This window comes from Mirounga angustirostris, unplaced genomic scaffold (assembly GCF_029215605.1).
Source record: "Mirounga angustirostris isolate CCGP_5_RB_7025 unplaced genomic scaffold, mMirAng1.0.hap1 SCAF_8, whole genome shotgun sequence".
Classification (NCBI taxonomy): domain Eukaryota; kingdom Metazoa; phylum Chordata; class Mammalia; order Carnivora; family Phocidae; genus Mirounga; species Mirounga angustirostris.
This window is the reverse complement of record NW_026991716.1, coordinates 101402106-101421855: the sequence shown is the minus strand read 5'-3', so window position 1 is coordinate 101421855 and position 19750 is coordinate 101402106. Positions and strand designations below refer to the sequence as shown.

Genomic DNA, 19750 nt, shown 5'->3' with positions numbered 1-19750 from the left:
TGAAAACCAATAAAGGGGGCCACGTTTATTCTAAAAATCTCTCTATACCAAATTCATTACCCACATTTCTCATATTTGTCTGAGGAGCATGGGGTATTACGTCTGAAGGCGGCTCCTATACATGCTCCAGTTTACAGATGAGAAAGTACAGTGTATATCAGCTTTCCTTAAGGCTACTTCACTGATGGTGGGGATTTACCAATGGCTCTAGGATTTTTTTTTTAAATTTTTTTTAAGATTTTATTTATTTCACAGAGAGAGACACAGTGAGAGAGGGAACACAAGCAGGGGGAATGGGAGAGGGAGAAGCAGGCTTCCCGCCGAGCACGCAGCCCAACGTGGGACTCGATGCCAGGACCCCGGGATCATGACCTGAACCAAAGGCAGACGCTTAATGACTTAGTCACCCAGGCGCCGCATGGCTCTAGGATTTTAAAAACATTTTTGCCTCTCTTCTTTATTTGATTTTGTAACAAATATTTGTGTTTAATCTTAAAAAAAAAAAACAACAACAACATCTGAACTGCTGCCTTATCAGACCTCCCTTTGGATGCTTTCATATTGTCCTATTAAAATGAACAGTTCCCTAATGAGAGGTAACTGACTCCTGCAATGGTCATAAACAGATGGAAAACCATTGGGTAGAAGGTTGAGAAAAACTTTAAAATGGAAGTACCAGCTGTGTTACCAGCTAACTTACTGATGGATCCTAGCATGACGAAAAGTAAGGTAATCAGTTACTATGTGTCTCCAAGGAGGATAAAATGTGCTCTATGCACCAATACCTATGAATTTTTTTCGCCAAAAAGCAAAACGTGAATCAATAACTGACTCCAAATCTCATCAAGTCTTTAAGTCTAACTTCCAGGTTATAGGAAACGCACAAGTTTATTGACACAAGAAAGCCATTAGCTGCATCCCGGCTGGGACATTCTAGGTGCAACTGACTGAATTTCTTCAACAAGGAATTGTATAAAGAGGCATAAAAGAAAGTATTTATTTCAGATTAAAGGAAAATTAAATAAACAGCAACCAAGTGAATTTTGTTTGGATCCTGATTTGAAAAACCAACCTTACAAAACCATTTAAAGAAGGTAAGTGGGGTATTGCTGTCAGGAAAGTATTATTCATTTTATTAGGTGTGATAATGCTATTGAGGTTATGTAGGAAATGTCTTCTTTTAGGGAGGCCTGCTGACATATCTGAGCTGAAATGACATGATGACATGAGGTCTGGGATTTGCCTTAAGATAGGAGAGTAAAAAAAGGGAGGAAGCAGGATAAGAAAAAAGAGACAGGCAGAAGTTGATGGTTGCTGTAGCTATGATGATGAGGGTGTATAGGTTTTTTCATTTTTATTTTATTTATTTATTTATTAAAAGATTTTATTTATTTATTTGACAGAGCAAGAGAGAGAGAGAGAGCACAAGTAGGGGGAGCAGCAGAGGCAGAGGGAGAAGCAGGCTCCCCACTGAGCAGGGAGCCCGATGTGGGGCTCGATCCCAGGACCCTGGGATCATGACCTGAGCTGAAGGCTTAACCCACTGAGCCACCAGGATGCCCCGAGGGTATACAGGTTTTTAAAAAAAACTAAAATGAAAAGAAATGAAGGTCAGTCTTTAGGGCAAAAAAATACAACCTTGGTTTGGAGGATTAAGGTCCACATGGTGTTGGGAGCTGTGATGGGCAGTGAGCCACAGTGATAACGGGGCATGCGGCGGGACCACTAGATTCAACTGCCACCTACTAACGTCAAAGAGGAGGCTGTGGAAATAAGGGGGAAGGAGGAAGCTTTGCTACCGGGAACTTGTCTACTCTTCAAAAGTGGCTACGGTGCAATGTTTATCTTTTTCTTCCTTTGAACTGTAATTTAATTGCCAAAGTGCCAAAGCCCATGATGACTAAACTATGCGTCATTTCCTCTCTCCTTAGGCTGAAAGGTCCTCTCCTCTGCAGAATATGTGAAGGGTGGTCACTCCATGATGGGCCTAAATCCTGGGGTTTGCTTGGAGCCAGAGCTGGTTTGTGAGATTGACCAAATCCCTTCTCAAAACAACTGACAAAAACAAAACTGGATGAAGGTTAGATTGTGGAAAAAGCTGTAAGTACTCAGTATTTTATAGCTCCCCAAGTGATCTCTACACAAAATTTAAATATTTTAACTCTGAACATCTGGCAACAATCTAAATTAGAAAAGGCTGATCAAACCATGGTATCTCCAAGCAATGTGATATGAAGGAAAAGTTAGTCATGTTTTAGAATTCTATTTAATTTATTTTATTTTTTTTAAAGATTTTATTTATTTATTTGAGAGAGAGAGAATGAGAGAGAGCACATGAGAGGGGGGAGGGTCAGAGGGAGAAGCAGACTCCCTGCCGAGCAGGGAGCCCGATGCGGGACTCGATCCCGGGACTCCAGGATCATGACCTGAGCCGAAGGCAGTCGCTTAACCAACTGAGCCACCCAGGCGCCCGAATTCTATTTAATTTAAAAACAGAATATTGTGTACACATAGATATAAAGGGAAAATGTTTGAAGCACTATGATGTAGGATTACAAGTGATCTTCATTTTCTTTATACATTTATTTTCTAAATTCTCTGCAATATGAAAACATTATGTATAAATCAGAAAAATAATATAATTAAAAATACCAAATTTACCTAATTCTCTGTAACATAGGCTACTTTCAGCATTAGCCTTAAAGTAGAAACTGGAAGAAGTCCCTTTAAACTAATACACAGAAACTTGTCATTAAAAACTCACTCAACAAATAGCTGGGAACTTAGCATAACGTAGTTCCCACTTAAAGAAGCTCACAGGCAAGAGGAGAGGGGTATGTTAACAAGGAATTCCTGAGGGTAAAGTGACAGGTCCAAAACAGAGTACGGGCTCAATATCTGTTCTCCAAATGCCTGAAAGCATACGTCTCTACGCTTTTAATGTCAGCTGTTCCGGAAGTATGGATATACAAGGTATTTTCTAAAGAAGCTTAAAACAAATCCTAGATGCTTGACTACACACATCAACTGTTTATTTAGTCTACTCTAATTCCACCCACTCTGAAAGGAAAACAATAACTTCCTTAAAAGACTATTTCCCGTTTGATAAGAAATCATGTTCCACTAACAGAAAAGTGAAATTAAGATATACCCGGTATGAACTGAGTTCTGTAATACTACGAAGCACGACTTAGGCTTCAAAAGAACACTTTCAACTGAATTGCACTTGTGGAAAATTGTTTGGATGACATGAAATAAATAGTGCAAAAATTCCTTCTGTTATGAACTAATCCATACAGTAAAACAACAGACTTCAAACTTTTTTTTAAATTATGACCCATAGTTAGAACATAGGTTTTCCATTACAGTCTAAGTAAGTACACATGCATACACATGCAGAAACAGAAAAAAAGTCTAATGTTACAATTCTTTCTATTGTATGTAACACACTGTAAGGTTTCCTATTCCATCTCATTTTTTTAATTGAAAGCATGCTGGTTGCGTCAACTCAATTGATTTTACTGCCTACTGATGGGTCACAACCTGCAGTTTGAGAAAGAGTGCTCTGAAATATCAGAAGAGTGAAACCATTTCTAGAAACGTGATTTCATCACAGTTGGATCCTTCCTCTTCTAATATTCAAGTTACAACAGGTCTCAACACATATACGATCATCCACGTGTGGGTGTGAGAAAACTTCTTCCCATGTCTAAGATCAAGTGAGCTCTTGATGACTACAATCTTTTCAACCACGAAGAAGAGCCTGCAATTATTACAGAGTTCTTTGTCTGATGGCAATGTGAACTGATTTCCCAAGGTATTACTAATTTCACTGTCAGTCATACTCTCTCATAAACTTTGCTTTTCTCCCACTGTGCTTAACTTTTTTTTACACTGTGTGTTGCCTGAAAAGGAATGGAAGAACCAGGACAGCAGGGTCTACATGGTTATGTGGGAATAAAACTAGTAAGACATAAGTTATGATGATGAAACTTCAATTATTCAAAATCTTTACTGTTCTCGAAAGGAAAACAGATATTATGCTGATAGAAATTACAGCTATAGACTCGAAGCACGTGACCAAGTTCTGCAAAACTGTTGTAGAATCTCTTTAAACCTTATTGTCACCATGTTTAAAATAGATGCTAACGATATGACTAACAATCCAATGAAGAAGACACTTTTGCCTCAGCAGATGAAAGATATTTGGCAGTAAAATAAAAGGAAACACAAGGTACTTATTGTCAAAAGTCTCTCCATGTAAACTCTCAACACAGTGTTTCCTATAAGCTAAAAGAATCACTTAAATCCATTTGAATGCATGAAAATGAAACAAGCCATTTCAAGGGGTCCTATCTAAAACTCCTTACAAATGTGAGATTGTTTCCATCAGGGTGCAAAGACAAATTGGGCACCTGGGTGGCTCAGTCGGTTAGGCGTCTGCCTTCAGCTCAGGTCATGATCCCAGGGTCCTGGAATCGATCCCACATCGGGCTCTCTGCTCAGCGGAGAGTCTGCTTTTCCCTCTCCCTCTGCCCCCTCCTCCCCGCTTGTGCTCTCTCTCTCTCAAATAAATAAATGAAAATCTTAAAAAAAAAAAAAAAAGACATCCAAAATTATAATGTTCACATAAGAAGCATCATTTACACTTAACGGAAAAAAAAATCTTAAAGCCTAATCTAATGCTACCCTTTAATGTGCTATAAGTAAAACCATGGTTCTTGGTTCTTGGTCACTCTCCAGTCCTGTGATTCCTAAGGAAAAGTTAAAGATCACTGGCAGAGGTATGGTGGTGGGGAAGAGGGTTTGCGCACCTATTGCTTTTCTAATTTCATAAATTATTTCCGTATACTTGGGAGGTGATAGAGCACAATGGTTATGACACTGGGTTCCTGCCCAGTACTGGCCGTGTGGCCTTAGGTGAGTCCCTTTTTTTTTTTTTAAAGATTTTATTTATTTATTTTTTAGAGAGCGAGCAAGAGAGAAACAGCATGAGAGGGGAGAGGGTCAGAGGGAGAAGCAGGCTCCCCACTGAGCCGGGAGCCCGATGTGGGACTCGATCCCAGGACCCTGGGATCACGACCCGAGCCGAAGGCAGACGCTTAACCATCTGAGCCACGCAGGCACCCCTTAGGTGAGTCCCTTTACCTGTCCAAGCTACCACTCATCATCCGTAATATAGAGACAATGGTAGTGCTCAACTCACAGGGTTATCATTAGTATTAAGTGAGATAATGCTAGGAAAGTATTGAGCATAGAGACTAGCACCTCATAAGAATTCAAAATATTTTAACTGCCTTATTTTTACTTAAAACTACTATACATATTAAAGTATCAAGAATATTGTTTTGGATTTGCTGACTTTGTCCAAATTCCCTCACTCATTGGCTCTATGATCATGAGAAATTACCCATTTTGTGTGTATCAGTTTTCCTCATCTTTAAAAAGCCCAACCACAGGGCGCCTGGGTGACTCAGTCGTTAAGCGTCTGCCTTCGGCTCAGGTCATGGTCCCAGGGTCCTGGGATCGAGTCCCACATCGGGCTCCCTGCTCTGCGGGAAGCCTGCTTCTCCCTCTCCCACTCCCCCTGCTTGTGTTCCTGCTCTCGCTAAGTCTCTTTCTGTCAAATAAATAAATAAAATCTTAAAAAAAAAAAAAAAAAAAAGCCCAACCACAGCTGGGCATGGTAAAGACGAATGAGACTCTGTTAGGTGCTGAAAAGTCTATTTTTATTTTATTTTTTTTAAGATTTTATTTATTTATTTGTGAGAGAGAGAATGAGAGACAGAGGGCACGAGAGGGAAGAGGGTCAGTGGGAGAAGCAGACCCCCCCGCTGAGGGACTTGATCCCGGGACTCCAGGATCATGACCTGAGCCAAAGGCAGTCGCTTAACCAACTGAGCCACCCAGGCGCCCAGGTGCTGAAAAGTCTAAATTGCCAGAAACTCTAATTAGAATGCCCCCAGCCCCCAGTATGTATCTAGGGCCCACTACCGGCTAGGTCAGCATCTCCCAAAGTAGGCACTGTGCGCTTTTGAGTGTTTGGGAGACTTAAAAGGAAGTCAAGCCCCCATCTCCAAAAAAGATTTGCAAGATAAATAAGCTTGCAGAATCTCACCTTTTTCTTCAACCATAGGGCATCTTGAAGCCCTTGCTTCACGGGTGCTCTCTCAGGAGACACAGGTGGTCATATTCCCAGGGAACCCCTTCCTCAGTGGGCATCTCCTATGTACAGCATTCTGTGGGGCACACGGGCGGGCCAACTCCTGGGCGAGGCTCTCAAAAGTGGGACACACACAGAGATCCCATGATGGGGCTTCGGGGATTAAGGCTCAGATGCAGAGAAGTGGATATTGGCCTTGAGAGTTCTAAGAACAATACTGAAATTATACTATGTGAATCTGATATTCAAATATCTCTTCCCACTCTTGGTAAGTTACAAGTGCTTTGGGAAAATTGATAACAAATTGGATGCATTGTTTCAGAGAAGGTTCTTAATTTCACAGATTAAAAGGGGGAAAAATTTGTTTGTGCAGCAAAACATTTCTAAGACAACTATTTTATCTCTGTCGAATAGATGCTCAGGATAAGGAAGTCAGAGAAAAGCAGCCACTGACCTTTACTAATGTCAGGATGTTGATATAATGTCCAAGCTGCAGTTGCTGGAGGTGAAGATAAATGTGAGAAATCTTTCCTGTCTCTACAACGTGCTATACTTTCTAACCTTGGCTCCATGTTAAATATACATATCGCCAATATTCAGATAAAGTGTAACTGGACATTGACTCCTCCCTCCGGAATGAAAAAAAAAATCCAATATTACCAAGTATAGATAAAGTTAACCTGAGTTTTAGAAGTTAAAACTATCAACGTTTCTCTCTCTCTCTCTCTCTCTCTCACACACACACATACACACCTTTTCACTTTCCCAGATATATTTTTCAAAAACTCAGTAAGAACCAAATGTTACTGGGGCGCCTGGGTGGCTCAGATGTTAGGCGTATGCCTTCGGCTTAGGTCATGATCCCAGGGTCCTGGGATCGAGCCCCGCGTCTGGCTCCTGGCTCAGCGGGGAGCCTGCTTCTCCCTCTCCCTCTGCCTCTCCCCCTGCTTATGCTCTCTCTCTCTCTCTCTGTATCTCTGTGTCTCAAATGAATAAATAAAATCTTAACAACAACAACAACTAAATGTTACTGGAATAGGAAAAAAATCATAAAATTGTGAAAATGCTAACACTTAGCATTTACTAAGCATTTATTGTAAAAGGTGACAGATACAGAGTATTTTAAGGGACTTTGTTATCTTATTTAATTTTAAGACGACCCTATTTGACAGGCAATATTAACTTCCTTTTTAAAATTCTGAAGCATTTCATATATACACATACATCCAGATAGACATATATAAAGAGTAGTATCTCAAACATCCAAGAATATACCCCATAGCTCATAAGATAGGCCATTTCCGATACAGCCCAGTCGGAGCCCACCACACCCTTTTTTCATCCCACATCCTCCTGTTATTACCCCTGTTCTATGTGTGAAGAGATGAGGCTCTGAGAAGCCGGGTAACTCAGCCCAAGTGGCTGAGCTGGCATCTGAAACTCATCTGAACTCCAGAGACCATGGACCTCAATCACAGCGCTTTAAGGCTGTGGTTGCTAATGTCACCCAACGAGGAGGTGAGTAAACTGAGGCAGACAGCACTAAGACTTGCCCAAGCTCATGCTACTGCTGAGCAGCATGACCAGTACTAAAGCCCACATTGATTTTTTTATAGCCCTGATTTTTTTGTCTCAAAATTAACAAGAGGAAAATAGTCATGTTTAATTCAGGGAGTCTTGTAAAACTTACAAGAAATTCCATCATCCTCTCTTTTTAATTATTTAAGCAGGCACTTTTTACCGCACTATTAAGGGGCAGCCTAATGAGAGGTGACTCTTTCACCTCCAACAAAGTTTGCTCACTTTGCTTAGCACCGATGTGGCTCAAGAATGTGCTCTGTAAATGAAGACTTCAGTGGATCAAAATGCTGCTTCTCAACCTTCTGTGGGCACACCAGTCATCTGGAGATCTCAGTAATATGCAGGGCCTGGAAATTTTGCATGTCCAAAAAAAAAAAGTTCTTGGTAATGACTATTCTGCTGATCCCTGTAAGGTATACTCTGAGCAGCAAAACACTTAAATAGCCCTTATTAGTGAATCCCTATTAATTGGGATCTTGCAGTGAATCTTTTTTTAAAAATGAAAAATCCTTGGCAAGAGAAACAAAAGCAAAAATGAACTATTGGGACGTCATCAAGATAAAAAGCTTTTGCACAGCAAAGGCAACAATCAACAAAACTAAAAGACAACCTACAGAATGGGAGAAGATATTTGCAAATGTCTTATCAGATAAAGGGCTAGTATCCAAAATCTATAAAGAACTTATGAAACTCAACACCCGAAGAACAAATAATCCAGTCAAGAAATGGGCAGATGAACAGACATTTCTCCAAAGAAGACATACAAATGGACAACAGACATGAAAAAAATGCTCAACATCACTTGCCACCGGGGAAATTCAAATCAAAACCAAAACTGGTGTACCAGCATATACCAGTCAGAATGGCTGAAATTAACAATTCAACAGATGTTGGTGAGGATGCGGAGAAAGGGGAACCCTCCTACACTGTTGGTGGGAATGCAAACTGGTGCAGCCATTCTGGCAAACGGTATGGAGGTTCCTCAAAAAGTTAAAAATAGAGCTACTCTACAACCCAGCAATTACACTGTAGGTATTTATCCAAAGGATACAAACATAGTGATTTGAAGGGGCACATACACCCCAATGTTTATAGCAGCAATGTCCACAATAGCCAAAATATCGAAAGAGCCCAGATGTCCACTGACAGATGAATGGATAAAGAAGATGTAGTGTGTGTGTGTATAATATATATATATATATACATATATATACATAAAATATATATGTAATGGAATATTACTCAGCCATCAAAAAGAATGAAATCTTGCCATTTGCAACAATGTGGATGGACCTAGAGGGTATTATGCTGAACAAAATAGGTCAGTCAGAGAAAGATAAAAACCATATGATTTCACTCATATGTGGAATTTAAGAAACAAAATAGATGAACATAGGGGAAGGGAGGGAAAAATAAAATAAGATGAAAATAGAGAAGGAGGCAAACCATAAGAGACACTGAACTCTAGGCAACAAACTGAGGGTTGCTGGAGGGGAGGTGGGTGGGAGGATGGGGTAATTGGGTAATTGCGTGATGGGCATTAAGGAGGGCACTTGATGTGATGAGCACTGCGTGTTAGATGCAACTGATGAATCACTAAATTCTACCCTGGTGACTAACAATGCACCACATATTAACTAAATTGAACTCTAATGAAGAATTTTTTTTAAAGATTTTATTTATTTATTTGAGAGAGTGCAAGAGAGTGAGCAAGCAAGAGAGTGAGCGAGAGAGTGTGCGAGGTGAGGAGCAGAGGGAGAAGCAGGCTCTCTGCTGAGCAGGGAGCCTGACGTGGGCTTGATCCCGGGACTCTAGGATCATGACCTGAGCTGAAGGCAGCCGCTTAAATGACTGAGCCACCCAGGTGCCCCTTAAATAAAGAATTTTTTAAAAATTAAAAAAAAAAAAAAGAAAAATCCTTGAGATACCGGTTTTATATAGTTTTATTTTAATATCTATTCCTAAAACTAGAATAAAGTCTATAATCTCAATTCTTTGACACTGATTATCACTCTAGATTTCATTTATAACTCTAGGATAGGCAATAACAAATTTTAGGACCTACCTTTAAGATAGGGAGACATTTCTCGCATTTGGAAAAAAGTGTCAATTTAGGAATTATTTGAGCATACGGTGGAAATTATACAAAGAAATAGGATGAGAAAGTTTCTGGGAACATACATGTATGCACCATATATAAGGAAAAAGCAAAATCAATGTTTACTGACCAGAAAACAGCAAATCTCAGTTAGGAAAGAGATGGCATCTTATCATGCGTCTACTGAAGGATGAAACAGAAGAGCTGATGATGGAAAAAAATAAACCTTATAAAACTCCTATCACATTACATAGTCCCCCAAATTACACTGCCTTTGCACATGGCACATCCTGCATCACTGAATGTATCACAATGCAATAAAAGCACATGGTTAGCTACTAATTGGGATTTGAAAAAGTCTTAATATTTCTGTGGCAAATGTGAGCATCTCTAAGAGAAACCAAAGACCATTAATTTAAAGATTTATTGCATAAACAACCTCCTGAAATTGTGTATCTCCAAGGCTTCTTTTAACTCGATCTCCCCTGGACACAAGCATCCCAAGATGAAGGGCAGGAGACCATCCTAAAACATCTAGGATTCTAAGATGTGCATGCACCTGTAGCCCACTCTGGGCATGCAAAATGAGTGTGCCTGGGGTAAATGATTCAGTCTTTCTGAACCTCAGTTCTTTCTAGAGCACTCAGAACTGTTGGGATTAAATTAGATGCAAAAAAACACTTGCTAAATCAAAATACATATGAAGGTAGGGTTTTCAATTTTTATTTACATAAAAAAATCTGAGCGGACAAGCAACGGTCAATGGATGCTTAAACCACTAAATGAAATGTTGACGGGGAAGAGCAGCTTTACTGAGTAAGCGACTACTACTCCGTAGGTTATTTTCAGGTCATAAGGGGAAAAGGCAACTTCGAAATGGAGGGATAGAGCCACTGAGCATTTTTAGCACGGTGAATAGTGGGCCAATAATAACAATAATATATGCATCTTGAGATACAATTAGCAGCACATGACGCCTTTGTGATACTTTTACAAAAAACATTTAGCCCGATTCTAATCAAGTCTGTAGGTCTAAATTCAAGTTTATAGAGAAATAGAGTGGATAGTGCACCAAGGAAAAAGATACGGAACGCAGAAGCCAGTTGGTCGAATTTAAGAGTGAGCCGTGTCACACTATAACTGATTCCCTCCCCAGAAAATAAAACCCATGTCGGCAGGGCTTTCCTTACAGGTGACTTAAGAGACAGAATAACAAACTGTAATGTGTGGATCTTGTTTGGATCTTTCTTTGTACAAAGCGGCAGTAGAAAGATATGTTTAGGTCAACTGGGGAAATTTGAATATGACTTGAGTATTAGATGATGTTAAGACAGCACTATTAATATTTTCAGGTGTGCTCATGGCATGGTAGTAATGTAAGAGAATATTTAGAGACACAAATGAAATATTTAATAGATTTTAAATACCTCAGGGGGGGAAACAGTGTTTCTGTTAAGATCTCAGTCATATAGCACAGCAACTGTAGCAAAAAGGATGAAAAAGGGAAAAGAAGAAAGAAGATGGAAAACAGAAAGAAAAAAGAATTTCCTACCCACAAGGCAAGAGGGTCTCAAAGATTTTCAGACCCTTCAGAAATGGCGGGTACAGGGCCATTTCTCGATCTGTAGACTCTCTTCAGTTTTAGTCTGTTGGCAAAGCAGGGACTTCTTGAGGGGGAAAAAAGGCAAATCATGGTCCATGTAATTCTCAAAATAAGGAGCTTCTGTTCTAACCTCCTCAGAATGGCAGCAATTCAATAAACAGATTTCATGTTTCAGTGGTCCTATGGACTAGCAAGTCTCAAAAGTTTCCTCCTTTAGACTTTAATCAACTACATTTCAATATGAGGTAAACTTGCTTTTGTGAAAAGTCATAAAAAGGTTGAATTAAATCCCCTGAGCCATTTTAAAAATTCAGTGAGACCCACAGAGATGTTTACCTATATTCCCTGTAGGAAGTTTTATGCACTGGTAATTCAAATTTACTGGACTTCTTAACTTTGAATATCCATTGGCCTTGTTCTTTGTCAGAAATAATAGTGAAATAAAGTTTTAGGTTTTTCTCCTTTTTTTCAAGAATAGAGTGCTCTATAAACAATCATTTAGGGGCACCTGGGTGGCTCAGTCATTTGAGTGTGCAACTCTTGATTTCAGTTCAGGTCATGATTTCAGGATTGTGAGACTGAGCTCTGAGTCAGACTCCATGCTGGGCAGGGAGCCTGCTAGAGATTCTCTCCCTCTGCCCCTCCCCTCCTCCCCCTCTCTCTCTTAAAAAAAAAAAAATATATATATATATATATATATATTCATATACAACTTTTAGGCACATCCACTCAACACACTTAATCATGAAATGGAGCCAGATTAGTTCTAATTTCCAAAGATTTTAATTTTGTGATGAAAGAGAGATTATTCTTTTCCCTCCCAGTAAAATGTAAGTATGTTGGACACTGAATTAAAAGGCTACACGAGTGGTTGTGATCTGAGTTGGAAAATGATAACTATAAAACCATATAAAACAAATGTGGTTATCAGTGAAGATAAACTCCAAGTAGTCTAATCATTGATGAGGTCGACCTCTGTTAAGTATGAATTAAGAATCTCATCCAAGAAGGACCAAGAACTGTATCTTACCTTTCTGACACTTAGTACATTTAAAGTAATACCTTTTTCAAACACGGTTTGGACAAGCAACTTACTTCTGACTCCAAAGGCAACGAAGGGTTACTTGAAACGCACAAAAGACAGAAATCTTGACAAGATCCATAGCTGACTGGCCAAGGCAAAAATTCTATTTTTCCATTAGATATTTCTCAGTAGCAATAAACGCCTTGAAAATGAGTTTACAGCTTAAAACCTGAAGGTTAATACTAAAAATAAATAGAAACTTAGAATTTTTTCCCAATTAGATGGTGAAATCTTTTAATAAAATGTTAAGTTGAAAAAAAGCAGAATATAAAAGCATGTAAAGACTAGGTAGTAGAGTATCCAGGTATTAGTTTTATCCTTGTTCTTTACACCTTACACATATTTCATATATGTAATTCTGTCTACTTAATATTTAGTAAAAGTGAATCAGTGCATAAAAGTGTGTGTGTATGTACATTAGTTGTGGGGATATATATTTGTATTTGTGTGTCTGTGTGTGCACACCAAAAGCTTGTCCTTAGTGGTTGTCTGTGTAACATCTTCCTTGCTGGATTATGATATGTTGGTACAACATTATTTATCAATATCCTGCTTTGTTCCACAACTGTTCTGCCTTATAAGCAACAGGAAATATATTGGTAAAAGCAGTCAGAAAAGAAAGCCCTATCCTAAGAGAAATTTAGTTAAAAAAAAAAAAAAAAAGCTCCAGTGTAGCTTTATAAAAATTAGGGGAGAAATGGGTAAAACAGAATCACTTAGTTATTACTTTGTTTCAATGTTATTCTTTGCAGCTTTTCCTACAAAAAAAAAAAAAAATCCACCTAAGCTACAATTACCACATAGAAGACAGAAGACATTTCTGTAAGTATTGAGTATAATTTCATACAGCATTAAAGTCCCCAGAAAGATAGTTCATTAAAACTGGACTAATAGATCAAATTGAAATGGCAGTAAACAGGGCGTAGATGACAATATGGCTTAATACAGTGTTCATGTCACCAATGTCTAAACACTGTCCCCAGTGATTTTCGGGGTAAAACAGGCCCCTGACACCCTCAATCTATAAGCAGCTGGAGATCTTGGGGGACCACTGACTTGCCTGATCCCAATCAGTATACCACTTGTTGCAGTATTCTCCAGGCTGCCAGCACCTAACCCCAAGGTAGCTCTCCTCGTGTTGCCTGCAAAGGAGTCTCAGAGATTCCCAAACTTTTCAGAGTTGAATTTAGCTATTTTCTTGAATACATGGAGAATGTTTCCTAAGTCACCATGATAGTCATGTATGCAATTCTGTTTAAAACAACTTGGTGAATATTAGCTTTCACCTCATTCTCTCAAACCTCAGCCACACCATTCATGCGCGGACACAGGAAATAGTTATCTGGAGCCCTTTCTCTAGCAGGCACTGTACCAGGTGCTTGTGGAGACTATAAAAGGCTTCATTTCATCTCTACTCTCCACCATTTTCCTCCCTTTCCCCCGCAAAAAACAAAAACAAGAACCAAATCAAAACAAAACAAAACAAAAACCTCTCTTCTTCGCTGCCACTGAAAGGCAAGTTTGACAGTTGGTCTGCATTCAGCATATTAGGGCTCACAGTGAGAACTTATTTCTACATTGGGCTAGAAATCGCCATGTGGATTTTTTCCCCCATCAATTAAGTCTCTCCCACTCCCCCACCCTCAAGGCAAACAACTATTTTTTTATATATATACACAAAGCAGAGCACAAACATCTGGAAAATGACATCAACATGACTCTTCAGTTGCAAAAAGGCAAAATTACACCACAGTCTAATGAAAAATAAAATCTGAAAGTCTGGCAATATTTTTGTGTTTATCCTCCAAACCAAACTTCAAATATACCAGAATGAATCGCTCTAGTTTAAATCCATATTTTCAGACTTTCTGTGTATAAATAACAGTCGGACTAGACATATTATTTTATTACTTTGTCTTGTTCTGGTTTTGATTCTCAGCTCGAGTCAGCTCTGAGTCTTTAACAACAGGGCAGGAACTGTGTCTCCACCGCCTTCTCCCCCCATTCTCACTGAGCACACATCCCCTACTGAGCACCCATCATGTGCTGGCCACTATTCAAAGCACAAAGCTCCTCGTGGGCCTTACATTCTTGTAGGGGGAAGACAGACAAATTTAATAAAAGTGTGAAACACTCTGGTGGAGGATGGTAGTGCTCCAGAGAAAACTGAAAGCAGGGAAGGGGAATATGGAGTCCTGGGGGAGATCAGGAAGGTTACCGGTGGTTAGGGCCATTCTCCCTGAGAAGGTAACATCTGAACAAAGATTGAAGGGGGAGGGAGTCATGTAGATATTTGGAACAAGCCTATTCCAGGCAGAGGGAACAGCACACGCAAGGGTCCGAGGCAGAAAAGAGTATGTGGTATCTCTGAGAAAGAGTAAGAAAGCCAGTATGGCTGGGAGTATGGGGGAGCATGGTAGAAAATGAGGTCCTAGAGGCAGTGTGGAAGGCAGAATAAAGGAGCCCCCACACTTGTCAAATAAGTAGTAATAAACAGTAATGAAAAGGAAGATGGCTGGCGTTTATTGAGCTTTTACTATGTGCTAAGTGCAATTCCAGATAGGTGTGTATTATCTCCTTAAAAAATACAAAACAACTGGTTACTCTAATATGTATAGGGACTTTATGCTTTAGGACACACATAGCAGTAAGTCCAAAACTCCACAGGAAATATTTCCCTGAACAAGTTTTTTTGTTTTGTTTTATTTTTCTGCTTTAACATGACTAAAACCTTTATTAAATGCTGCAATTAATTTCACCTCCCCATGCATCTTAAAAATAAAGCCATAATTCCTTATAAATGTCAGATGTCTAAATTATTTCCAAGTTATGTTTTCTTTGTGATTTTTCAAGTCTGTTTCAGTACCACAAGGTTAAAGAGTTCAACTTATAAAGTAAAAAGTTAATAGATACAGTTTAGGATACTATTCAGAGTTCAAATCCTAATGTATCCTTTGGTTTTGTTTAACGAATCCTTTAATGTAACTTCTTTCTTTCCTGGACTATATGGTGCAACTTAATGTTTCTGAGTGTCATATCTACTAGAGCCAAAAGATATGGTACATTTTGGTCTGCTGGCACGTTCCCTTCTTTCTGCTGTTTTATTTGAAATATATATAGACATATAGAAATAAGCATGCCAAGAGAGCCGTGCTTGCTAAACACAATTAACTAATGGAAGCACCAGATGAACCTTCATAAAGAACTTCAGTAGACTCTTTATTTCTTAGTTTCTGTTTTGTTTTGTTTTTTTTAAAGATTTTATTTATTCATTTGAGAGAGAGACAGAGAGCACACAAAGCGGGGGCGGGGGGGAGGCAGAGGGAGAGGGAGAAGCAGACTCCTTGCTGAGCTGGGAGTCCTGGGCTTGATCCCAGGACCCCAGGATAATGACCTGAGCTGAAGGCAGATGCTTAACCGACTGAGCCAGCCAGATGCCCCTATTACTTAGTTTCTACTAATTAGGAAGTAATTTGAAGATATCTCTTAATCATGAAAAGATTGTTCAGTTTAACCCAAGAAACATTTATTGAGCACCTTTGTCAGGTGCTAGGAGGATAAAGACAATCCCAGTCACTCCCTCAGGAACTCAGAGTCCAACAGGGTAGAGAGAATCCTAGACCACAGAGATGATGGAAAGGCTGGGGTGAGTGCACACACTGATACAGAAGGTACCAGAATAAGCTTGTGCTTACTTTTTAAGAAGCCACTCACCCAGAACATCGGACATCCGCTGTCCCATGCCTAACCAAAATATGCAGGAGTGATGACTTAAGAACAGACCTTCCGAGAGTAACAAATGAGAGTTGGGCAGAATTTTTAAAGCAATTTTAAAGTATCCAATTCTATGCTTAAATTTCCTTAGAGACCAATCGCTTATTTTTATTCTTCACTAATACTTAAGTCACAAGGAGGAAATCTTTAATATACATCTCTGGATATTTTGGTGAGGAGAGAATCAGGGATTTTTAGTTAGCACAAATTCATCACACGAATTAGGATATTTTGTTCTCAAAACTTATAATCAAGGTAAGAAGACCTAAATCCAAGCCTATGAATTTATTTGAACTAATACTAAAGATCAATTTATATGTGATGTTATGTAGGATCAAAAACCATGTGAAACATGGGGCGCCTGGGTGGCTCAGTTGGTTAAGCGACTGCCTTCGGCTCAGGTCATGATCCTGGAGTCCCGGGATCGAGTCCCGCATTGGGCTCCCTGCTCGGCAGGGAGTCTGCTTCTCCCTCTGACCCTCCTCCCTCTCATGCTCTCTGTCTCTCATTCTCTCTCTCGCAAATAAATAAATAAAATCTTAAAAAAAAAAAAAAACAAAAAAAACAAAAAACCATGTGAAACAATCTAAATATCTAAATTTAGTTAAGTTGGTCCAGAGGAGCAGGACATATAAGAAGGAGCAGAAATCAGACCAAATTCTGCTCATCAAGTGCTGGGGTCTGGGGCCTAGCAGGCTATAAATACTAGAAGAGGTGGCCACTTTTAAAATAAATAAATTGAGCAAAAGCACCTTCAGGCAAACAGAAGACTACAAAGGAACCAGTATTGCTTCCCCAGACTCTGAATAATTTCATGGACTCGGCTTATATTTAAATTATCGCATTTGTTTCCTGAAACATAATCCAGTGAATAGAAGTGTAATATTAAATTGTCTATGACACAGATGGTAGCATTTTATAATCCTAACATTATAAAATGTTTCCACCATCTCAAAGCTGATTAGAATCAGAATTACCTGGAGGAATTTTTTTTTTAAGTGCCTATTCCCAGGCCCCACCCATTTGCAATTCTGATTCATAACATGAGGCTGGGGCTTTATAAAGCTTCTGGAGATAGTGGTGACTAGGCAGGTTGGGACCCAAGAAGCACCAGGCTAAGCTGACTCCAAGAATGATGAAGGTAAAAAGGTAAAATGTAATAAATGGTGTCAACTTCTCACCAAAAGCAGACTGTTCTGCTAGAGCTGCCCTCTTCTAAGCATCAAGATTGCTCATATCACTTATGACCACCATTCAACTATGTAGCCAGTAGCCTCTCTCAAGACCTAAAATGGGTGTGCCTGTTTAAATTTACGGAAACTTGCAAAATAAGTGACCAAGGGCTAATGTAGAAAATCACAGATGTGAGAAATACTCAAAAAAAATCACTGATTATCACAGACCAAAGTTCCTAGAAGATTTTTTTTTTCAGTAAAATGACCCAAATCTAAGTTTTGCTTCTTTGTGTGATTGAACACTTATGCCTTCATTGGTTCTTTTAACATCCTAAACACATAGGACGTTTCATGGAAACTCAAATGACATCTTCTTCTGCCAGTCAGCGGCTATCAAGTCTCAAATTTGAAGCTCAATAAGAATCTAAGAAATCACACTTGTTCCGGAAGAACTGCTCGACAAATCACCCAGTCAACAGCCTAGATTAGATGATCGTCCAACATCTGAAACTTCATTTGGAAAAATGGATGACAGTTGTGGCCAGATTAGGACAGGAACACATTATCGGACCCATTCATAGACGTTCCATCTAATAGTGACAGAAACATTTTTTAAATGTTTAAAACACCGATGATCAAAATCCTACATACTTAATAAAAACATACATTATTTATTAAAACTTTACAATATGGGTAGCATTCTGTTAGTGCCAAGACATATTTTGTCTAAACTTCAGCTTTAAAAACAAACAAACAAAGCGGTATGTAAGCAAACTTAGGAACCACTACTAACATCTTGAGTATCCATGTTTCAGACTGGGAATGGATACGTGGTTCAGTGAAGAAAATGCCAGCATTTGATTTCTCTGTGATTCCTGTTTCATTAGAAAACACGGGGCCGGGGTCGGGGAGTTGTAAAATACTCTGGATAGTTAGTGCCATTAAATATCCTCAGTTGTACAGGGGCAGAATTGAGGGGGGAAAAAAAACAAGAACTGAAAAATCGCAGAAAGCTGCGCTATCAGTAAAGAACTAATTAACAAGGATTTGTTGGGCTGGTAAAACGGTTAATTACTTTAATCAGGTGGCTATGCAGAGGTAAACTCGGTTGTGGACTAATCACGTCCAACCTGAAACCAAGGACCAGGTCCACAGAAGAGACCAGCCTAGTCGGGAGTCGACTCCCTCGAACACCCAGGAAAGAGCCGAGCCACATGACTCCAACTTGGGGCGCAAGCGGCACACAGGTGAGGAGCCGCAGGGCGGCCCTCCTCCCCAACCTCGGGGGAACCTCCCCGCGCCCCCCCCCGCCCATTCCTGCAAGCGGCAAAGGCACACGCTAGGGTCGCAGCCGCGCAGGGAGGACAGGGGACCGGGAGGGCCCAGCCGCCCAACTGCTGAGCAGCCCTGTCCAAGAAGGCTCGAAAGCAGCGTCCCCGCACACACGACTCTCCCCTAAGGCGGCTGGGGTCGTCAGCGCGCGACCCCTGGGCCATGTCACTTTTCACGGGGCCGGCGGACTCAGGAAGTCTGGAAGCAGAGTGAGCCCGGCAGCGGGGAAAGCAGAGGGAACGTGGGGAGGTGTCAAGTTGCTTCTCTTGTCGAGCGGAGAAGGAAGGAGTTGGGTGGGGGACCGATCGGAATTCTCTAACTTATTTTATACTCGAGCCGCCGTCGGCCAGAAAGAGCAGGAGTCCGGGGGGTGCAGGCGGCGACCCCATTTCCTCCCGCGCCGGGTCCCTCCAGGCCCAGCCCTGCCCGCCCCGCCGCCCGCCCTCCACTCGCCCTCCACTCACCCAGCTCGCCCGCCTGCAGCCGGAGCGGGGCGGAGACCACAAGCAGAAGGGCCAGGAGGCCGCGGGCGCCGGCCACCATGGCCCCGCCGGGCGCCAGCTTGGCACGCTCGGCCTCCCCTCGGCGAGCGCAGCGCCCCCGCTGCCCCTGCCGGGCCGCCTCCTCCGCGGCCGAGCGCGCCGCCGGGACTGGGCGCAGCCGCCGCCCCGCACCGAATCCCATTGGGGCGGCCGGGAGCCCAGCCCGGCGGGGGCGTCGCCCGCCCCGCCCAGCCCAGCCCCGCGCGCCGGCCCCCAAAGGAGGAAGTCGAGGTCCCCGGCGGCGGCTGGCCTCGAGGCCGGAGGCGCACCAGACGCCGCCCGCGGTCCCCTCTAGGTACCCGGCGCGCCCTGTTTCAGTCTCTCCTTTTCTTCCGCCGCTCCTCCCCCAGTGCACGTGAACCTGGGAGCCAGGACGACACCTGGCCTTGAGACCTGCC

The 19750-nt window shown here is 41.1% G+C and overlaps 1 protein-coding gene across 7 annotated transcripts in view; it reads right to left on the bottom strand.

Annotated features, from left to right (window-relative positions):
- The window catches only part of DCBLD1 (discoidin, CUB and LCCL domain containing 1), a 72402-nt gene extending 52893 nt beyond the window's left edge, over positions 1–19509 (bottom strand). For all 7 annotated transcript variants that reach the window (XM_064598036.1, XM_064598038.1, XM_064598034.1 and 4 more), the window contains exon 1: positions 19275–19509. In XM_064598036.1, the coding sequence (XP_064454106.1) occupies positions 19275–19494 (220 nt within the window). In that variant the 5' untranslated portion in view covers positions 19495–19509. The remainder of the gene's footprint in view (positions 1–19274) is intronic.
- Between the last annotated feature and the right edge of the window lie 241 nt (positions 19510–19750).